This window comes from Oryzias latipes, chromosome 19 (genome assembly GCF_002234675.1).
Source record: "Oryzias latipes chromosome 19, ASM223467v1".
Classification (NCBI taxonomy): Eukaryota; Metazoa; Chordata; class Actinopteri; order Beloniformes; family Adrianichthyidae; genus Oryzias; species Oryzias latipes.
Genome location: NC_019877.2, coordinates 7,483,212 through 7,503,222, shown reverse-complemented (window position 1 = coordinate 7,503,222; position 20,011 = coordinate 7,483,212). Strand labels below are relative to the sequence as shown.

The 20,011-nt window shown below is 36.8% G+C and overlaps 1 protein-coding gene across 6 annotated transcripts; it reads right to left on the bottom strand.

Moving 5' to 3' along the window:
• Positions 1 to 19: 19 nt before the first annotated feature.
• On the bottom strand, positions 20 to 18,395 carry LOC101174706 (fibroin heavy chain). Of its 6 annotated transcripts, none has more exons than XM_020712199.1 (52): positions 18,217 to 18,395; positions 15,685 to 15,738; positions 15,530 to 15,589; positions 15,329 to 15,373; positions 15,190 to 15,240; positions 14,021 to 14,065; positions 13,903 to 13,950; positions 13,432 to 13,479; positions 13,284 to 13,331; positions 13,171 to 13,215; positions 12,976 to 13,026; positions 12,734 to 12,778; positions 12,597 to 12,647; positions 12,427 to 12,474; positions 12,313 to 12,354; positions 11,780 to 11,824; positions 11,656 to 11,715; positions 11,522 to 11,584; positions 11,408 to 11,449; positions 11,255 to 11,329; positions 11,036 to 11,083; positions 10,911 to 10,958; positions 10,786 to 10,827; positions 10,661 to 10,702; positions 10,442 to 10,498; positions 9,977 to 10,027; positions 9,165 to 9,608; positions 7,637 to 7,891; positions 6,912 to 6,956; positions 6,790 to 6,831; positions 6,658 to 6,702; positions 6,361 to 6,408; positions 5,075 to 5,113; positions 4,907 to 4,963; positions 4,771 to 4,785; positions 4,635 to 4,679; positions 4,514 to 4,552; positions 4,400 to 4,432; positions 4,224 to 4,286; positions 3,937 to 4,002; positions 3,313 to 3,360; positions 3,196 to 3,240; positions 3,035 to 3,106; positions 2,603 to 2,674; positions 2,436 to 2,504; positions 2,293 to 2,334; positions 2,137 to 2,199; positions 1,590 to 1,655; positions 1,483 to 1,521; positions 1,170 to 1,403; positions 509 to 565; positions 20 to 427 (listed from the first exon to the last, which is right to left on the bottom strand). In XM_020712199.1, the coding sequence occupies exons 1-51, from the start codon at positions 18,281 to 18,283 to the stop codon at positions 510 to 512; spliced, it is 3,363 nt and encodes a 1,120-aa protein (XP_020567858.1). In that variant the 5' UTR covers positions 18,284 to 18,395; the 3' UTR covers positions 20 to 427; position 509. The 6 variants fall into 6 exon arrangements, with proteins under 6 accessions (XP_020567858.1, XP_020567859.1, XP_011486332.1 ...); XM_020712200.1 differs by having other exon boundaries at positions 2,445 to 2,504; XM_011488030.2 differs by having other exon boundaries at positions 7,661 to 7,891.
• Between the last annotated feature and the right edge of the window lie 1,616 nt (positions 18,396 to 20,011).

Sequence of the window (20,011 nt, the reverse complement as noted above, 5' to 3'; positions counted from 1 at the left end):
AAAAATAAAACACAGAAAATCTTTGTCTGTCATGGTTTAATCAAATACTGTACAATAATAAACAGTTTGTTGTATCAAGTAATAAAAAATAAGCCTTTTCCACTGAAAATAAATTAGCCTGACTTTTTGCTACTACAGTATTTAGCAGAAATTTTTGAAGGTTTCAACAAAAAGGTTCAAAATTTGGTTAAAGTTGTCTCAATGAAACTTGATTTTTTTTCCACTACATCTATGCAGAGAACAGAGTGCAGGACAACAGTGTAGAAATATTGGAAATGTACAACAAAAATCGAAGCCCAAAGTGTTGAAACCATTTTCTACATACCGTACTTACAAAACAACGTGACGGTTTGAGGAATGAAAATGAAAAAATATAATACACAGAAAAAGCAACAAGTGTTTCTATTTGTTTTCCAGGACCATCAACCTATAGACAAACACAAAAACAACCGAAACGTTAAACAGGGTGTCTAAAGATGTCAAGAAAAACCTTAAAGTTTGTTTTTACCTTAATAGCCATTGTTCCCAAAGAAGCCATTTGCATCATATTTGCCATTTTTTTTGCCTAAATACATAAAAATATGCAAGTTATTCACATTTAAAACAGACAACTCTGGTGTAGGGATATGGTTAAAGTCCCACTCCTATGAAAATCAAGTTTTTGGTGTTTTTAACATATTCTTCAGGCATTTTTCAGTTGGAAGACATATATAAAGAAAATGTAATGTAAAATTGAATTTCTGAGTATTTCTTTATTCAAATCACTGTGAATCAGGAGAAAATAAAAAAAGAGATCTATGTACGTCTTTGTTTTCCTAATCTGTACGGCTGGATAGCTCCAAAAATTCTCGCCATTTTTGTTTTACCGGTAATGTTAGGTTGGGGGTATGAGGGGCTGTAAGCTAGCGGGAGAGCCTGGAAACAGAGCCCTAAGCAACAAAGTGGAAAAGGTCCTGCCCACAACTCTGAGGTGAACTTCTAATTACCTACTGCCGCTCTGCAGAAACAATCTCCTAAAAGAAGAGACAGGTTTTTTGATTTTGGCCATATATTGCATCATTCTCATTACCACTGGAAACGCTTTTAGATTAGCTCAACAGATGGTTGGAGTGGGTCTTTAAGTTGGTATAAACATGCTTGCAGCACATATTAAAGTGGGTAGGACTTGCCTTGTGGGTTGAAATGGAGTTTGAGATGCTGCTGGATGTGTATCTGACGTGGCAGGTTCTCGGCATCCTCCGGTCCCCGAGACTCGCCCAGCATTTCTGTAACGGGTCCCGACTCCAAGAAGCTGGCTGTGCCCTCTGGATCAGGAATGTCCTGAACATCCTCTACAGGAATCCCATCAGGAGAGGAAAAGGCCAGGGTGGAACTGGCAGTGGGAGCTGCAGGAAGCCCAGCAACTAAGAAAAAAGGAAAATAATAAACCAGCTTTGTGGTCTACTGTTTAGGTTGTACTTCTTTAAATAGATTTTTCATTACCTTCTGGCTGCATTTGTCCATTTATGTAGCCCACATTTTCTAAAAGCGATGAGAAACTGAGTCAGAATTTGACTGAATACAGCCTAAATAGACCAGTGAACACCTACCATATTTATTAATGGGAATCCTCTCACTTTCAGCTGCTAGAGTTGCAGTTGGCACTTCCCCTTTCACTAAAATAAAAAAATAAAAATAAAAATATATTTATTAAATATTTGATTTAATTTTTCCCTGGGGAGATGTTTCGGGCATGTCCCACTGAGTGGAGGCCCCGGGGAAGACCCAGGACACGATTGAGAGACTACATCTCTTGGCTGGCCTGGGAACGCCTCATTGCCCCCCCCCCCAGAGGAGCTGGAGGAAGTGGCCTGGGGGAGGGAAGTCTGGGCATCTTTGTTTAGACTGCTGCCCCCGTGACCCGCACGCAGATGTCCCAGAATCAGTAAATTCATTCTGAGGTTCCCAATGTACTTTTTACAAAATACTTTTTAAAGTTAAAAGCAGCTTAAAAATATTCAGGTTTTTCAAAACAAAATGCAGAGACGACTGTTGTTGTGAATTTGGGCTATACAAATAAAATTGAATTGAATTGTATGGAATGATGGATATATTAATTTCAGGAATCTCTTTAAGGACCCACTTTTCCACACTCACCATAGGACTTTCCTGCTGAATCCAACCCAACAGACTGGCGCTCATATGTCTGACCGGCTGTTTCTGGGTTAATTCAAGCACACATTTTCCAAAATAAGGTATTTTTTACATCATCCTCTTGCAGCCATTACAAATATTTTGTCTAATTCATTTTACCTTCAGGCCGGAGACGCTGTGATTGGAAAGCTCCCTGTTTATCTATTGGGGTTGTCATGACAACATTTGGGAAATACAATGCATCAACAAAACAGTAAAGATAGAAGCAGGACAAAGAAAGTATATGATTGACTTCTATTTACCATATTTACCAGATTTATCATCACCCCCAAACCCAAGAGCCTGAGGTGCAAAGGCAGCCTGTCCCCCGCCTAATGTGGAAGAACCGCAAAGACATGTGGTCACAAACATGTGGTCACAAACACAAACGGACAAGACTGTAAAGGAATTCATATGAAGTCATGTATACTGTATGATCCTGCTGTTTTCCCTGGTTGTCCGAAGCCAACAGATTCAGGCTGATATGATGACCCAGTATGACCTGGATGACAGAAATACAGGAAGTAAACCCAAATGAGGCGGAGCAAACATAGTATTTGTCACCAACTCTGATGGTTGTTCATCTAAAAAAAATGAGAGGTCTGTAATGTTCATCATAGCATTCAATTGTAATAAACAAAGAGAAAAAAAAAAGAGTATCCAGGAAATCACATTGTATGATTTTACAATAATTTCTCACAGTTGATTAATTAAATTATATCTTTGGGACATGTCGCTTTTATTTTGAAAGAATTTGGAAAGAAAGATAGCCAGCCATGTCCTAAAACTCTTTTACTTGTTCTTTTAATTTATTCAAAATAACATTTCTCCTGCAGAGCAGGTCTGATTTTTAAGTTATTACCATACTGGGCGGCGGCTTTAGCCTCAGGGTTAAGTCCAGCCTGTTGAACTCCATAAGGAAGTCTTCCATAACCTGCTCAGAAAGACACAATCATGAGGAGCTAACAAGGAAAGGGACTTTCATTTTATTATAGAATACATAAATCTCATTTCTCCATTTACCCTGTTTTCCAGGAGCATTTTGGTTATAAGCATATCCACCATAACCTGTGCAAATAAAGGAATAAATACAAGCAACCGTATTGACAATTTATGAAATTATTGTATTGAATTACTGACTGTGCATTCCAGGCACAAGACTCCCTCCCATACTTGCAACGACACCTCCTAAAAGCATGAAATAAAGTGTCAAAAAAGTTTCAAATGGTTTTATCCCAAACATTTTAATACTGGTGACATTTTGTTGTTTTTATGGCAGAGGAAAACTGTTCTCACCAACTGTATAGTTAAAAAAAACTGTTCAATACAAAAACTGCAATAAAAGTCGCAATTTTAGTGACTGAAAACTGCAGTCTTAGTCGTGTCCAGTAGGGGGCAATCTAAGCTGCATTTTTTTTTTACCATTTGTAATTGATGAGGCAAATTGCCTTCTCATGTTTGTATTTATTACTTTTTTTATAATTCTATTGGTTTCCTAAATTATGCACGTTCCACACATAATTGTAGACTAAAACAAACAAAAAAAATTAGTTTTCATTTATAAAAGAAAATATTCAGGGTTTTTTGCAAACACGCTGCAATTTGCCTATTAAAATGTATTAAAAGTCAATACAGCAAAAAAAACAAATCTGCGATAAAAAAAAGGGTATTTGAAATGGCATTTTCAATGGTTTATTCATTTTTTCACACGAAAAATTCCAAACATCAAATGCTGAAAATCCCACACAAATGTAGAAGACGCACCATACTGTCCTGCACCATTTATCCCGGAGTTCCCAGGTTGTCCACCAAACTGCAGCCCCCCAACACCTAACATGGTGAAAAATAAAGGTTTTAATACATTTTGGTTTTATACTTTAAATATAACTCCACAAATCTAGATTTATAAATTAATGAACCAAACATTTGATTTATGTTGGATTTCTCTGCAGCCCTTTTAAAGGAAAACTCTCAATTAGTAAAACACATAAATCATATTAGTACATGTTTGAGAAGATTTTTTTGGACTCAATTTTGATAATCTTCCTTACCATACATGACGCCTTTTCCATTTGGACCCAGACCAACAGACTGAGGCTCAAACTGACTCATTCCTGCATGAACAAAAATATTTATTGGAGTTTTTGGTTGTTGTTTATCCTTTACAGTTATAGGTAATAACACCCCCAAAAAGTTCAGTTTGTTTAGACAAATGTCACTATTTTACCATCTAGTCCTGCAGGAAGTCCTGGGTTTCCACCTATGGAATTAAAGACACTTTCTAAGTAAAAAATTATTCTTAAAAATAATATTAACTCCAACTGAATTTACTGTTTCATACCTGATTTGCCATCAATAGTCGGCACACCTTGACCATAACCTAAAAGAAGAGAACATTTTCTCAATTTTACATCAAATTGAACAAACATTTTTAAATATAAAAATTAGGATTATTGCTGTACTTGAATAGTCAGGCTGAGGTCCTGCTCCATACCCATTTCTATAGCCTGGAAGAAAAAACATTTGTTTGGTTTTTTTATTAAGAGTTTTCATGTTTCTTGTTTTAAATGTGTCAAGAACTGTCTCAACAGTTTTTACCTGCTTCACTGAGAGCTCCAATTTCCCCACAAAAATTGAAAAATAAAACTTTACCGTTGTGTAGCTACTTTAAGTCCAATTATAAGAATGCACAAGCTAAAATTCAAAACAAAAATGAAAAATGTATAATACAAACCTCCATATGGATTTCCATTTTCATATCCAGCCCCAGGGTGAACTCCTTTTCCATATCCTGTTTACATAAAGTTGGAAAAATCCACATTTTCATCGTACTTTTTGTGCCACAATCTTTTTTTCTATTTTACTTTCTGCTTAGATATGTAAATAAAACATTTAAACTCACCAGCTTGAGCTGCTTTCCCTGCATACGGGTACCCAAGCCCTACACACAGAAATCTATTTAAAAACTGCACACCAACACTGTTGGAAGCACAAAATGACATCCTGAGTCAGAGCCGCATGCGGTTCTTGGACGATAAGCATGCGGCTGTTCGCCTCTTATCATATTTTCTTTAATACCGTACTTTCACGACCATAAGGTGCACTTAAGTCTTAAATTTTCTCCTAAATGTGCGGGGGACCCTATGGTGTGGCCTTAATGTGTTGTTGTGTGACTTCGGTAAAGAGGACCTAGGAAAGGACAGCATGAGAACAGTCCTGAGGGAAGTGAGGACGTGAAAGAAGACGCCCCCCTCCCATATAGCACAGAAGTAGAGGTTCGTGCATTCAGCAGAACAACATTGTTTTTTCAACCCTCAAAATGCCGCCTGCAAAAAGACAAGCTTGTGAAGCTCAGTTTAAACTGCAAGCCATCAGCTACGGGGAGGAACAAGGGAATCGAGCAGCTGCGAGAGAATTCAAGATGAATGAATCCATGGTTCATAAGTGGAGGAAGCTGGAAAACAAACTCTGACAAGACAAGGAGACGCAGCTGAGTTTCGGAAACAAAGCGAGGTTGCCTGTGTGGGAAGACTGACTATAACGCAGCAACTGGCCCGCAGATTACAACAAAAAGCTGTCCATCTTCCACCCCTTTTACTGGGACGCAGCGCCAGACGAGTTACGCCACAAGCTGTGAATGGATGGCAGATGCTTGAGCTATAACGTGTCTGCTTGCACTGTTGTTCGAGCTTTCACAAAAGCCGGCATTATTCATGAGGCGCCGTGCCGCAACGAGACGGACTCTGACGAAAATGAACCTGCCGTGTTTTATAGAATTTTAGCCCAGCTGTTCATTTCAGATACAGAAGATAAGGACTTTGATGGATTTTTGGATGCTGATTGATGACAGAAAAAAAATTAAAAATGAATCACAACCAACTCAGTTTTGCTCCCACTGCCTTTTTAAAACACGCACTAGTATGCATGTTTTAGCGTTAAATACAGAAAAATAATCACTCATAACTGATATTGCGCCGTTTAATCCAGTGCTGTTTTATTGTAAGGAGAGTATTGTGTTATTGGAAATAATATGGCTTTCATTGTGTGTTTGTGTGTGTAGGTCTTGGCAGGTCGGTGCCTGGTGTTGCCTCTTTGACCATCACAGTTAAAAATTTTGGCTCTTTGTGTCAAACTTGTTCGCCACTCCCTGTCCTAAGTGATAAAGAAGTATCTGCAATCAATTTTTACCTGCTCCATATCCATTGTTTAGAAAAGCATTTTCTCCTGCTCCATAACCTTTGAATCACACACAAAAAAGAGAAAAATCCTAAAACAAACTAGTCTTTTACATAGAATATATAAGTTTCATTAACCTTTTAGGATAATAATCTTAATTCCACTTATTTTTTCAAACTCACACACCCAAAAGGTTTACTTTATTTATAACAAAGCTTTAAATAAGTTTTGATTCCTCTGTTTGTTTACTTCTCCATCAACCCAAAAGCTGCATCAGAAATACTAAATCGATTGCTGATTCTCAAATACCTTTAGTTTGTGAGCCATCCAAACTACCAGCTGCTGCATTGTAATCTGGAAAAACAGATTCCATCACAATTAAAAACTATACTTGTACATATTGTCAATTCACATTGTAAAAAAGCTCTGAACACTATGTACCAGGTCTTGGTATTTTCATCCACTGACCATTCAGTCCACAGTCTGCAAACACCAAAAACATTATCAGAAGAAATTCAAGCTCTAAATCTTTATTAATCAAAGAATAAACAACAAATCTTTACCAAGTTTGGCTCCTGGTCCCTTTGAGGCAGAAGATCCCCTACTCTCTGAAAGAAAAAGAAAAGGTCAGAAATAATGAATAATTATTCATCCCCTTCAGTCCTTTTGCTGTTATTGACTTGCTTTTTCATTCATTACAGAAACAAGCTTATGTCAGTGAGTTAATTCATCTACAATTCATGCACTATGTGATAAAAATGGAAGTTTTGTTAAAGAGAATAGTCAGAGGTTTGATGGTATCGGACTAATTAGTTGGCCTATTATGCAGACACATATATGCAGGTGCAATTGATTTTGTAAACAGTGAAACTTGTTTTAGAGTAAAAATGTGCAAAACTCTTCCTGACTTTGAATAGAATTGCCATAAAACAGTCAACTTGGTTTTAATGTTTGAAACAGTTTTCAATTTTGTTTGCAGCTGCATATGCGTGTTATGTTTATGAGTGTGTTGTGCAACATTTGGAGGGAAATTCAACAGGAAAACAAAAAAATCCCAGAATTATTTAAGGGAACAATAAAATATTAAAAAAAGAGCTCACAAAAGAAAAAGAAACATCTTTACCTATGACATGTTTTCAGACCGTTAGATGATTTTCAAGCATTTATTTCACATCACAGACTAAGCTAAGTTGAATAAAATCGTGCATTGGATATTGTGTATAATAGTAATGGCTGATCCGCCAATTTGGAGTTATTCACACATGCAGTCCAACCCTAGTAGACACACCCAAACCTAGGTGTGGTTCAGTACCCGTCTCCCCAGCATGGATACTTGTGCCCTGCAGCCTGTCAGGTTGTGCGTCAGCCTCCTCTGCTGCAGACTCGCCCACACCCGCAGTGATCAGTGTTTCCTTTGGAGGGACACCGCCCCTTTCCTCAGCTGTTTCAGGAACAGCTTTGGTTTTTGGGGCGCCCCCCCCCAAACCTACAGCGTCTGCTTCTGCAGCTTTTTGCAGATGAACAGCATTTCCAGTCACATAACCTGGAGGCCACACATTTCATTAACATTCATGCAGATTAGTGCACTAATGCTATTCAAACAACCTTAAAAATATCATGTGGGCTCTTTTTGTCCTCAGTGATGCATGAAATAACCTAAAATTACTGCTTGGTCCTGGGTTTTGACTTGCATGTTTTCCCAACTAACCTGCCATTGACCCCCCCACCCCCACCCCCCTATTGGCTAAACACACCTGATCCAGGTCATCAACAGGCAGGATTTCTTAAAAAAACAGCAGGACGGCCCCTCAAACCCTGGAGTCTGAGACCCCTTAAGGATGATCTTCAGTTGTTAGAAAACACATGAGAATTTAAACTTCTGGGATTGTGGCGTGCACACGATGAGAGACAGAACTTACAGCACAATCAAAGGACGTTTACACTGATCTGTTCACTTCAGGAGCTCAGTTCCCTTTGGGTGGGCATGTTAACCCAGTATCTGCGAGGTCAAACTTTTTAGAACATATCTTGCTTTCGATGAAAATCGTGTTTTTGGTGTTTTTAACATATTTTTCTGATGATGGAGGAAATATTTTAAAAAATTACGATTTCTGAGTATTTATTTAGTTAAATCAATGTAAATCAGGAGCAGATGAAAAAATGCCATTTCAAAAAGATTGTATTTGTCATGCAGAAAAATACGCTGGGTGGCCCAGAAGCTCCCTGTTCCGCTCCATGCTGATGCATCCACTTTTATAAATAGATCCACGTACGTCTTCGTTTTCCTCGTACGGGCTGGCATCTGGCTCAAAACTGTTCTGCTGAATAGCTCCAATATTTCTTGCCTTGTTTATTGTACCGGGAATGTTAGGTTGGGAGTGTGAAGGGGTGTAAGTTAGCAGGAGAGCATGTAAACAGAGAGCTCTCAGCAACAAGGTGGGAAAGGCCCTGCCCACAAACTCAGAGGGGGATTTCTTATGAACTACTGCCGCTCTGCAGAAGGATTTTCCAAGAAAACAACAGGATTTTTGATTTTGGCTAAAAATTGCATAATCACAAATAAAAGACCACTGGGAAAACTTAAAATAGGTAAAAGGTGATCGGAATGGGTCTTTAAAAAAAATAAAAATAAGAAAATGTTTAAAAGAAAACAAAGTTTACAAGCAGGAACAGTGATGTTTGACCATTTCCTATTAAAACGGGAAATGGTTGTGCAGAATAAGAGACCAAGCTTGACGAATAATCTCTTCCTGGACAGGCGAGGAAATTCAGGTTAAAAACTAAGGAAATAAAATGACCTGCTTCAAACTACTTGCCTTGAACAGCTGCTGGTTCTGGTGCGGGTTTGCTTTGGGGAACCACGACTGCAGGTCCAGAATGGACCCCCTTCTGATTCTTGTCCTTTGGACCAATAGGTGCAGGCTCCAGTGAGAGGTGCTGCCCTCTGGCTTCAGGATATGCAGGTGCTGGTTCTGGGCTTTCCTCAGGCAGGATTGCTGTGTGTTTGTACTTTTTCCCCTGGGGCAAAGGTGAAGGCAGCTTTTGGTACTTCTCTTGGGTCACCATAACAAGGAGACCACCTGTAGGGGCCGGGATAGGTGGGGTAGCTGCTCGTGGGGTGACATCCCCCAACTGTGCCGTCATCTGCTGCTGCTGATGATGATGGTGGTGGAAGTGCACACCACCTTTGAGGTTCCTTTCACCTGATACCTCTGTTCCTCTAACAGCCTGGCCCTTTCCATTTGGCATCAGGTTGTAACCTGGCAACCAAACAAAGAAACATAATTTCAGTGAAAAAAATTGTAAAAGTATGAAAAGTGAAGATGTTTTTATGACTATGTTGTTAGATCTCTGTAATAAATCCTGGAGCTCTACGTGTATTTTTTTTTATCATTGAAACTTTAGTCAACAATCATATTTTTACATTTTTTTAAAATGTTTTGGATACTTTCTGAATCCAAAACAATTTTATCATGGAATCATAGCAACATCTATTTTACGAGACTTAATCAATTAATCATGATCTCCTCATCAATCACAAGTTCATAAAAAATCTCATACTTAACTTTTTCGGGTTTCTTTTCCCCCCTAACATTTCAATTTTGGTGGAATATTATGTGAAACTCACCGTTGGGCTGTCGTCCATATCCACTCAGAACAGCACCATTTCCACCATGACCTTGTAAAACAGTGTGGAAGATTGTTTAACATAAACAAATATAGAAGAATTAGGTAAAAACTGGTTTCCAATGGTTACAGTGGTTGTGCACATCTTTAGATTCATTTTCTGACTTATTAGGATAATTTTTCAAAGGGGAGACAACATTTGCCTGTTTTCTTATCAAGATGGCAAAAAGCAACTTTTGACCACAAATTTTTTAAACAAAAATTAGAATAAACTGGATTCTTAAGTCGCATTCCTGTTACTTTTAGCATTTCATTTATTGGAGAGGAACAGTCTCCTTTGCAACTGAAAACTATGATCTAAGACAACATGGACACAATAATGCTGATTTGATCTGAAATTCATTTTTATAGTTAAGCAAAAACTAAATAAAACTGTTAAATAATTATAATTAAAAAAATATATTACCACTTGGTTTAGTGCCATATCCTTTGAAAACTCCGCCTTCAGCTGTGGCTCCAAAACCTGTGGCGAGCAAATAAATGACAAATATTTAATCACATTGGTGATTTTTTTTTCTCTTTTGACCACATAAACATGAAAATATATTCAGATTAGATCAATATTTATAATTTTATGTCATAAATTTTCAAAAGTTCTCTATTGCCAATATGATGTAAGGTTTACTTGGCTGGGGTCTCCCTGAACCTCCATTTAAATGAGGATTTCCTGAAAAATACATTTAAAAAAAATCAAGTTAAAATGATTAAAAGTTCAGTTCTACACAGGAAATGAGGAAGTGTTAGTCTTACCGTTAGGTCTGGCACCATATCCATTAGGAATACTACCACCACCTTTATAAAAACAGAGAAATGTTTACACACAACAACCTTTAATAGGTCTGGATTTACTGCATCTTTGTGTGGCAAAGCGATACCTGATTTTGCTGGTTTTGCAGCTACTCCACCGCCTTGTTGTTCATAACCTAAAAGTTTGACAAATATTTATAATTTGGTCATAATTGCACACTGAACTATTGTTGAAAACAAAAGAATATCCCACCGTTTAGAACTGCTCCTCTATTACCAGTATGTGGTAAGTTTGCATAGCCTTAAATAGAAAAGGATTTTTTACTTAGGTAATTGTATAACTTTGTTTAATTTGATCTGAACACAGCAGGTGTTGCAGCAAAGCCTAAAATGTTACTATAAACAGGCACAAACTAACTGTATGATATAAAAAAAAAAAGAAATATGATGAGAAAGTTTGATCATCATTAACCTTTTACCGGTCCTTTCATCCCGCCATTTCCATAACGAGGTCCCAGAGCTGTGCTGCCATAACCGCCATTGTAGCCTATAAAATTATCGCTGGCATGTTTACCATTTTTCTGAATGAATGGATCCAAATGTCGACATTTGCTCTCAAACTCACCGCTGTTGGGCTGACCTCTGTCACCAGTTCTGCTCCCATACGCTGGAGGCCCAAATGCAGAGATTCTTAAAGGTTTGTTAGGAGATTCAACAAAGTTCCCTGATTTTTACTCACATTTCTGCTGGTTCCTAGCAGGCCGAGGAACTCCGAGGCCTCCCAACACTCCCCTCTGAACACCTTAACCCACACAGATCAAGTTCAGCAGGACTGGGCCGACATGAAAGTTCGGTTTCAGGAGATGAAGTTACCTGATCCATAAGGTGTTCGGCCATAACCCTTCATAAGTTTGCTTCCCATTCCTCCTTGTCCTGTCAAATGCATAACCAAGATGTAACTCATATCAAACCACATGAATATTTAACTTGACCATACCATATGCTCCATTTGCCGTAGAGGGTCCAGCCACCACGCCTTGACCTTCAAGACATTTACTGCATTAAATGTGTGTGATGTAAATCATCTTTAACTTCATATTAATAGTTTTGGAGGTCTTTAGCCCCTTTTATTATAGACCTAGCACCATATCCTGTCCTATTTTGTCCTAAAATATTAACATATTACAACGGTTCAGGGGAATTCGACTCGCTCACACTGTAATAACTCTGCCATAATTTTCTTTTGCAAGGAAAATGACTCTTTGATGATCCTCTAACAAAAAACATTCATTCCGAGTCCACTTTGTGAAGTTGCTGCAGCAACATCACTGTATAAAAAATAAAAATCTGTCATCATGCATTAAACGGGGGCCTTTTTCTATTCAAAATAGTAATGCCCCGATACATAATGTCGAGGCTTTACATTGATTCAGAACTTGTAAGACTCATACCAATAATTTTAGTAATTTTTCTAACGTTTTTTTGAAACCAAAAACTCCCGAAAATGCAAGTGTCATGTCATCCAAATACCATTGCCTTTAGTCGTTTGTCCTCCAGATTGAAGATTGTAACCTGCAACAAAAGCAATGCTTCACTGAAACCTGGTGTTTAGAATTTGTATGTAAATTTGGTGTAAAAATCTACCATTTCTCATTTGTTGTCCTGTGCTTGGGCCAGCCACAGCACCATACCCTATAGGAAAGTCGCAAATATTTAATTGCAAAATGAGTTCTTTTGATTTTATTTGTGCGTAATTTATTCATAAAATTGTCTGTGTTTAAGCAGTTATAATGGATGCATTGTCCACAGTTTACCATTGGGTTTTTCTCCTTGCCCACTATTACCACCAGTTTGAGCAACATAACCTGCAAAGATAAAATAAAAATCTGATTTTTCTTCAAACTGTTTGGAAGTTTTTGTCTTTGATGTTATTAAAAAATTTCCATCATACCAGATTTCAGTTGTCTGATGCTTGGGCCAGCTTTAGATCCATATACTGCAACAGAATGACATCTTTGCTCTTTTTCTTAATTTATTTCATTTTTTAAATAAATATTGACAATAAATCTGCCAAAAAAAAATGTTCTGTTTGGAAACACATTAGGAGCAGCAGAAACCACTCTGATGCATGACTATAGCTAAAAATCTATTGTAAAGAACAGATAAATACTGAAAATACAAAACTTTGGATACCATTGCCTCTTATTCCAGGTGTATACTGTGAGGCAGCTGCTGCCTCATAACCTGTAAAAAAAAAGATTTAGATCAGATCAACAATATTGGACGTTTTCTGTCCTTAAAAGTGGCCACATAAGGAAAAATTTCAAAAAGATATTTTCGTTCTCGTCAGTTTTTAGGGTGTGTTATTTTTTTCAAATGTGTCATCACCATTTCCTTTCGTCGCTCCATATCCACCAGCCTGAGGATTGAAACCTGCAGGATATCAATAGTTACACCCAAAGTTCAGTAAACGTACAAACGCTTCCTTAAAGTTGCAACACCTTTGATTTGTGGTCCAGATAACGGCCCAGCTGAAACGCCATATCCTACTAAAGGAATAAAAAGATATGTGAAAAAGATCCGAAGGTGACAGTGAAATTAGATTGTAATGTTACACAAAGCAGGAAAGTGAAGGTAAACCAGTGTTACCATTAGGTTGTACTCCATTTCTGTTGAACGAACCTGCAGGATTTCTTCCTGGTTTGGAAAGCAAAAGAGACTCAATGAAAATGCAGGGATTTTTTATTTTTCAAAACTCCTAATAACTCCATTAAGGAGGAAAAAAGCAAACACCACTGCAACTTAGCACATAAAACGATCCATGATTCTGCAGCAAATGTTAATAATTCACATATACTTCAGTCACATTTGTTAACAAAATGTTCAGAAACAAACAAAAAAAAGAGGACATTTCCCTCTTTTTCATTAATTTAGTCAAAGGCAGCTCTGAGCTTTAGAAGGTTATTTAAGCACCGTATAAAACCTATTTTATAAAACCTTTTTTTTTAAATATTAGATCCACAGAAAAACAATTCTTTGATTCCTTTACATGTACATGTTTCCTTTTGCTTCACTGCACTCCAGTAATTTAAACAGTTGGATCAAACTCATCTCAGATACCATTGCCTTTGGCTCCTGCTCCACCAAATGCTTGTTGAGCACCAAAGCCTGAAACACAAAAGCTCAAATCAAACATTTGTTCTGCGTTTTTGTTCCAATTAGAGTAAAAATCCTTTACCTCCGTTCATCTGTCCAGTGACTGGGCCGGCTTTGACACCATATCCTAAAAACAAAATTATGAAATCACCATTTTGCACACACATTTTCATTTGTTGAAGTAAATTATTTCTTATGGAGTCAGAAAAAACCCACATTTCTTGCAATTAGAGAAACAACTGAGTCTCCAACATTTTTATACGTTTAAATAATAAAAAAGAAAACGCTCAGTTACATGTTGCAGAACCTTTAAAGATCAGCAAAGCCTTTTGATGGGATGGAAAAAGGTTCTTAATTCTTTTCAAAGAGCAGCTTAGTCATGAGTTCAGGCTTAAATCAAGTCATGTGAGGTTTAGTGTCGTATTTCAGGGGGCAGCGACAGCTGGCAACAAAAATATGAACAGAATTCCCAAAACACTTTCCAAAAAAAACTTGAAATTCTGTTTTTTTATTTCCCAGGAACTTGCTCTTGCAAATTTCTACATTTTAAAATGTTCCAATTTCATTTCTAAAAACTTTCCACCAATTTATTTGATCTACAATTACAAAAAGTTTAATTTTCCTCTTCATCCAGTTTCTGTGAGCCGATACCGCTTTTGCAAGAGATTGAGTGACATTTGAAATGCAGAAAAAGATAAATAAATTGAAAATTACAATTTATTCGTGCAGATTTGAGCCAAGTCCCAAAAGTGCAAATTGAAATTACAAGCCCCAATCTCTTATTCTGAAGGTCTGCATTTGTGACCAAAAAAAAAATCATATTTTATCCAGCTCTCTATAATTAATGTGCTTCATAATGTTTAATGCTAAATTTTAAGTTAAGAATGTCTGTCTTTTTCCAAAGTATCTGACATTCAATAAGAAATAGCTAATGTTGTAAGTTATGCAATATATTTTATGTATAAAAAGAAAAGTTAAACGTGATAGGAGTGCCCTAAATGTTGGTTTTTTTTAGAAAAACATTTGCGGAGAGAAAAATTTTCTTTTCTTTAATAGAAAACGAAAAATAAAATGTAACTAAAATTCTACTTTTGGTGGAAGTCTTGTTTTTTTTTTTAGTAAATGTAAACTTATTTTTTTTTAAATCAAAAGTTTTCACTTTACGGACTTTTAATGAAACAGGATACAAAATCAGTGCAAATTACTTGTTTTTCCACATTTCTTTCACCTTAATCAGTTTTTGATACTCACCCAGCTGTCTACCCCCTTGTTCACTCATCTGTCCAGCCGTTTGTCCGTAACCTGTAAAGTAGAAAAAAAATATGGAGAGAAAAAAAAATCTATTTTTAAGCATATTTTCGAGTGAAAATGTAGAATAAAATAAAATTACCTTTCATTCCACTGCCTTTGTTCGTCCCAGCTGTGGCTCCATAACCTTTGAAAACAGCTTAAATGAGGTGAAACAGGCACTGATTTGGCTACAACTTAGTAAATTTGCAGTAATAAAATACATCGACTTTTGCACTTCTATTTCTGATTATACTCTCAGCTAAAACAGACCAAGATGTTTGTTTATGTTCAAAGAACTGACCTGGTCCCTTCATGGGATATCCAGCATATCCGTTTTGTGGCCTCACTGCATGACCCACACCTAAAAAAATAAATAAAATAAATTCAAAAGTGCAAGTTCTTTCTTTAAGGTGAGTAAATGTCTGTAAATCTTTTCTAAATTATGTTTAACTTCACCTTTTGATGGCATCAGCAATGTCCCCACACCTCTGCCATTCTGTGGTTTATATCCTAAAAATTAAGAGTCATGAAAAGCTGGAGCTTTTATTCTTCTCAATCTCAGTTCATTCAAAGACCCACTCCCACAAAAATACTGTTTTAACATGTTCTTGCGGCATTTTTCCGAGAGAATACGTTTAAAATTGCATTTCTGAGCTTTTCTTTATTCAAATCGTTGTGAATCAGGAGAATATGAAAAGATGTTTCAAAAAGATTGTATTTGTGATTTGCAGAAAATATGCCAGTTGGACCACAAGCTCCTTGCTCTGAACTCTCAGCATCGTGGAAGGGAAAGAGGGATGGGGTTTCTGCCACCCCCCACTACCACCACACAACACACACACACACACAATTCCAGAGACGAATTTCTAATGAACTTCTATTACTCTGCAGAAACTATTATTCTTACTATTAAAATTATAAAATGACTTTTTTTCTTGTTTCAATTTTGGCTAAAAATGACAAATCATAATTAAAAGAATACTAGGACTGCTTTTAAAAATAGATCAAAAGATGATCGAAGTGAATCCTAACAGAAGGAGAATAAGAATTTTCCACCATTAGGGCTGAAGTTTAGCTCCATTAGAAACTTCAGAGGACACAACACATCCTTAAATCAAATTTAGGTTTGCATTTTTGCAGGACTTCTCCTTTTATTCAAACAAAATCGTTACACTGGGCAGAAATTCTACTTAGATCTTTATGTTTGAGGATATAAAGCTTCAGTGTGTACAAGACTACACAAATATGTGAATTAAAAAAAGTAATAAGTGATGAATCGTGCAAAACAAATCAATCTAATCCTTCTTTGTTTGATTTTTGTGATCCAAAGAAGTTTTCTTTTTGGTAAGAAATGAAAGACAGACGGAGTAGGAAGACGTGAATGGGCCAACTGTGCAAACGCAGTAAAACTCTCCTGTTTTCACAGCAGGCTGTCAGATTTCGACTGTTGCTGCCACTGAAGCCAGGCCGCCTTTGATTTTACAGAGCGGGGCAGAGGGCGAGCAGGAAGCGGAACACGCCACAGTTTCCCATCACTTGAGATCCTGCAGTGGGCCGACCACACTGAGCTCTACAGCTCCGGATGCTGAGACCCCGTTTGGCATCATTGTCAGAAATTCACCAGGCAAACATGAACTTCTGAGATTTCTTCTTCTGAGTTTTCAGTTTTAGGATATGGGAATGGACTTCTTAATTATGAAATTAAAACACCTTTAACCACCATCCTAGACTATAAATCAGCTCATAACCAAGTTTTTTCCTGCTGATTCAGCAGATCAGAGGCATGGCAGAACATACCAATGTATGTTTCACACTGAAATAAGAATTCACACAGCTGGACGCTTTCCAGAAAGGATCACACTCATGTCTTTACATCCTCAAATGTTGCTTTTCCTTCTACAAAGACAACATCTTTTCCAACATTTTAATCCAGCTAAGAAAATGTTTTTTTCTGCTGCTCATCGTCTTGAGGGAGTAAAACGCTCGATCAATACTTTTATTAAGGTTTTTTTAAACTGTTCAATTGAGCAGGCACTTAAAGAGTTAAGGGGCGGGGGGACGGACTACACATCCATGTATTCATAGATTTTTGTTTTGAATAAAACCACAAAATATTTTAAATCATTTCATTGGACAATTTTGGTGTAAAATGGTAGTTGTGCGACACTGCAACCCAAAAATCTCCAGCACCATGTAGTCCACTTGTCACAGTAAGTCTTACTTCTTTTATTGTATTTAGACAAAGTAGTGATGATATTAAAAGATACACAGCTATGTTGACTGTAAGGATTGGAGATGCAGCAGAAATGAGATTTGCCTTTAAGTGAAGCAAAACTTTCTGAGGGAACTTCTTTGATTTTTCCGGGGGGGTTAAAGGTCAGCTCCATTTAATTTGATGCATTTAAATAAAAGTTGTGACCCGTTTTATAGAATTAAAATAGGAAACATAAAAAACATTCACATGATAAGGCAGTTAAAATGTAAAAAATAATTTGACTCCTTTTAAACTTTTTATTTTGAAAATCCAATTAGAAATGTTTAATTGAATATTAGTGTTTTAGTAAAAAAAAAGATGCATTAAGCATCTACTTGAAAGCAAACACATGAGGTTTTTTTCATAGTTGGAAATAAATTCAAGGGTCAAGAGGTTAATAGTTTAACAGCATGAAGAAAACTGAAAATAACATTAGAGGGTTTGGATCTAATGTAAAAATATCAGAAAAATACTTCTCAATGTTTTAAATGGATTGTTTGATTTAGAAGAAGCTGAACAACTCATTCCTATAATCTCCAGATCAGCAACACATGAGACAAATGGAAATCAACCAGAACACAACACGATGAAAAAAGGGATAAAATACCAAATCCTCATATTTCTTTAATAAATGTCACGTTTGACCCTTTTCACATTTCTTTGCATGATATCTCCAACAAAAAAAGTACTTCTGAGGACAAAAAAAAAAAAAAAAAATTCTGTTCTGTACTCACCCCCCGAATGCACTGCCTGCACCAACCAGAGGATCACCGTAGTGAGATGGAAGCATCGTCTCACCATTGTGGACCAGAGAGAAAAACTTAAGGGCCAGCAGAGAAGTTGGGATGCTGAAGGAGACGTTCTGAAGTGAGGCGTTTCCCCCCAAAATTAGGGTCTCATATACACTCTGGTCCGGGTGCCTCCTCCTCCAAGAGGTTGTCTGTCATCCAGATACAGGAAGATGCAACACACTGTGTATGATTGGCCATTAAAGGTCCAATAATTTGCTATAGAGACATTGACAAACAAAGGCCGTTTATATAAAATTATGGATAAAAGTCATAAAATTTAAATGCTTTTCAAAAAATTTTATAAGATACAAGCGACACAAATATGTTTCAAGCTTTTACTCTAAAACCAGGTTTTCGTCTTCATTGTGTACTGATCTTAATTTCAGGCAAACCTGGAAATTTGAAAGATTAACAAGATTCACAACCAGCATCAAGTGAAAGAAAACGTCTAAAACTGCAAAAAAAATGCTTCAGAAAAGATTTAAACGTTGTGATTTGTCAAATGTTGTTGGTTTTTTGGCTATGTTTAGCTCAGTCTATGTAATCTCCATCAACAAGAGCCCAAGCAAATAAAAGTAAACATGCAACTATCCAAAAAATAACTTGAAAATATGAGAAAAACATTGAAATTTGAATAATGAAGCACTAAAGCTAAAAAATGTAAATGTACATAAAAAGCATTATTTTATCTTTTAAGTTATGAAAACCTGAGAATAAAATAAGTCAAGTATGCAAGTTGAGGTCAAACATTTTCTAGTATTTTATTTTATAATAATGATGGTATTAATGACCTCATCCAAACATTGATTTTTGATTGAGAACTCTAAAAGCAGCAATCAAAGCCTTTTCAGCTCAAAGCATTTTTATAATTCCACAGCCTTGAGTGGTCCCAGAAGCATTTAGAGAAAAAGAACAGTGGACATAAAGAGAAAGATTTCTCACCTTTTACAGAGATTCCTCACCTTAAGTCCAAATCCTCCTCTTATGAGGTCAAGGAGGGGTTAATGTCTCACCTCGCAGTCCACCCGGACCTCTCACATACTTGGCCTCTAAACAAACTCAAACAGGGCCTGTCCAGCTTTTCACCAGCTGGTGACAAATAAGGATTTTAATTTATTGTTGCTAATTTGGCTTTAGATCTTTTTGGAAACTCCAGGCCAATTGATCATTCAAAATAGTCACAGGTTTTACTTGAGCCTAAAATAATGAGGAATATGCCAGAAACAATGGCAGCCATTTTTCTTTTCAAAAAAAAAAAAAAAAAGAACTTTATGGTCAGTGAAACAATTTACATTTTTTTTTATTCTAGATCTACAAAAATTAAATGGAGCATAATTTGTAAGGTATTTAAATTGCCAAATCAACACAAAACGGGTTATTTGGGCATTTCCTTGAATTCTCATTTAGAGCGCATCTCCAGGTGCTGTCAATCAGGCAATAAGAGTTTGTTTACCGATTAAACAAATTACCAAAAACATACAATTATTAGCTAAATAATCCTTCATCTAAATGTGAAATCCATGTCACAAAAAACAATGTTAAACTTTCTCAGGTTACTCAGGAGTAACACAGAAGTTTTCATTTGTTTTTGGAACCATCTTCAAACGGATGTGACAATTCATCAGTTCAGATAGGGTAGGTCGTCTCCCTCGAACAGACTGCCCACCAGTTCCAGGGCTGCTAGGAGGCTTGATGACTAAAGTCCACAATCAGGCCAGAACCTGTTCCAGTGGAAAAA

Bases quoted from the DNA above. Each gene is read 5' to 3' on its own strand.
- LOC101174706 (XM_020712199.1), bottom strand. From the start codon at position 18,283: ATGGTGAGACGATGCTTCCATCTCACTACGGTGATCCTCTGGTTGGTG. The intron at 11,716-11,779 runs GTATGGTCAAGT...TGCATTTGACAG, and splicing joins TACGGCAAATGGAGCATATG to GACAAGGAGGAATGGGAAGC. The intron at 6,957-7,636 runs GTGTGTCTACTA...TTTTTCTTTCAG, and splicing joins TGAACCACACCTAGGTTTGG to AGAGTAGGGGATCTTCTGCC.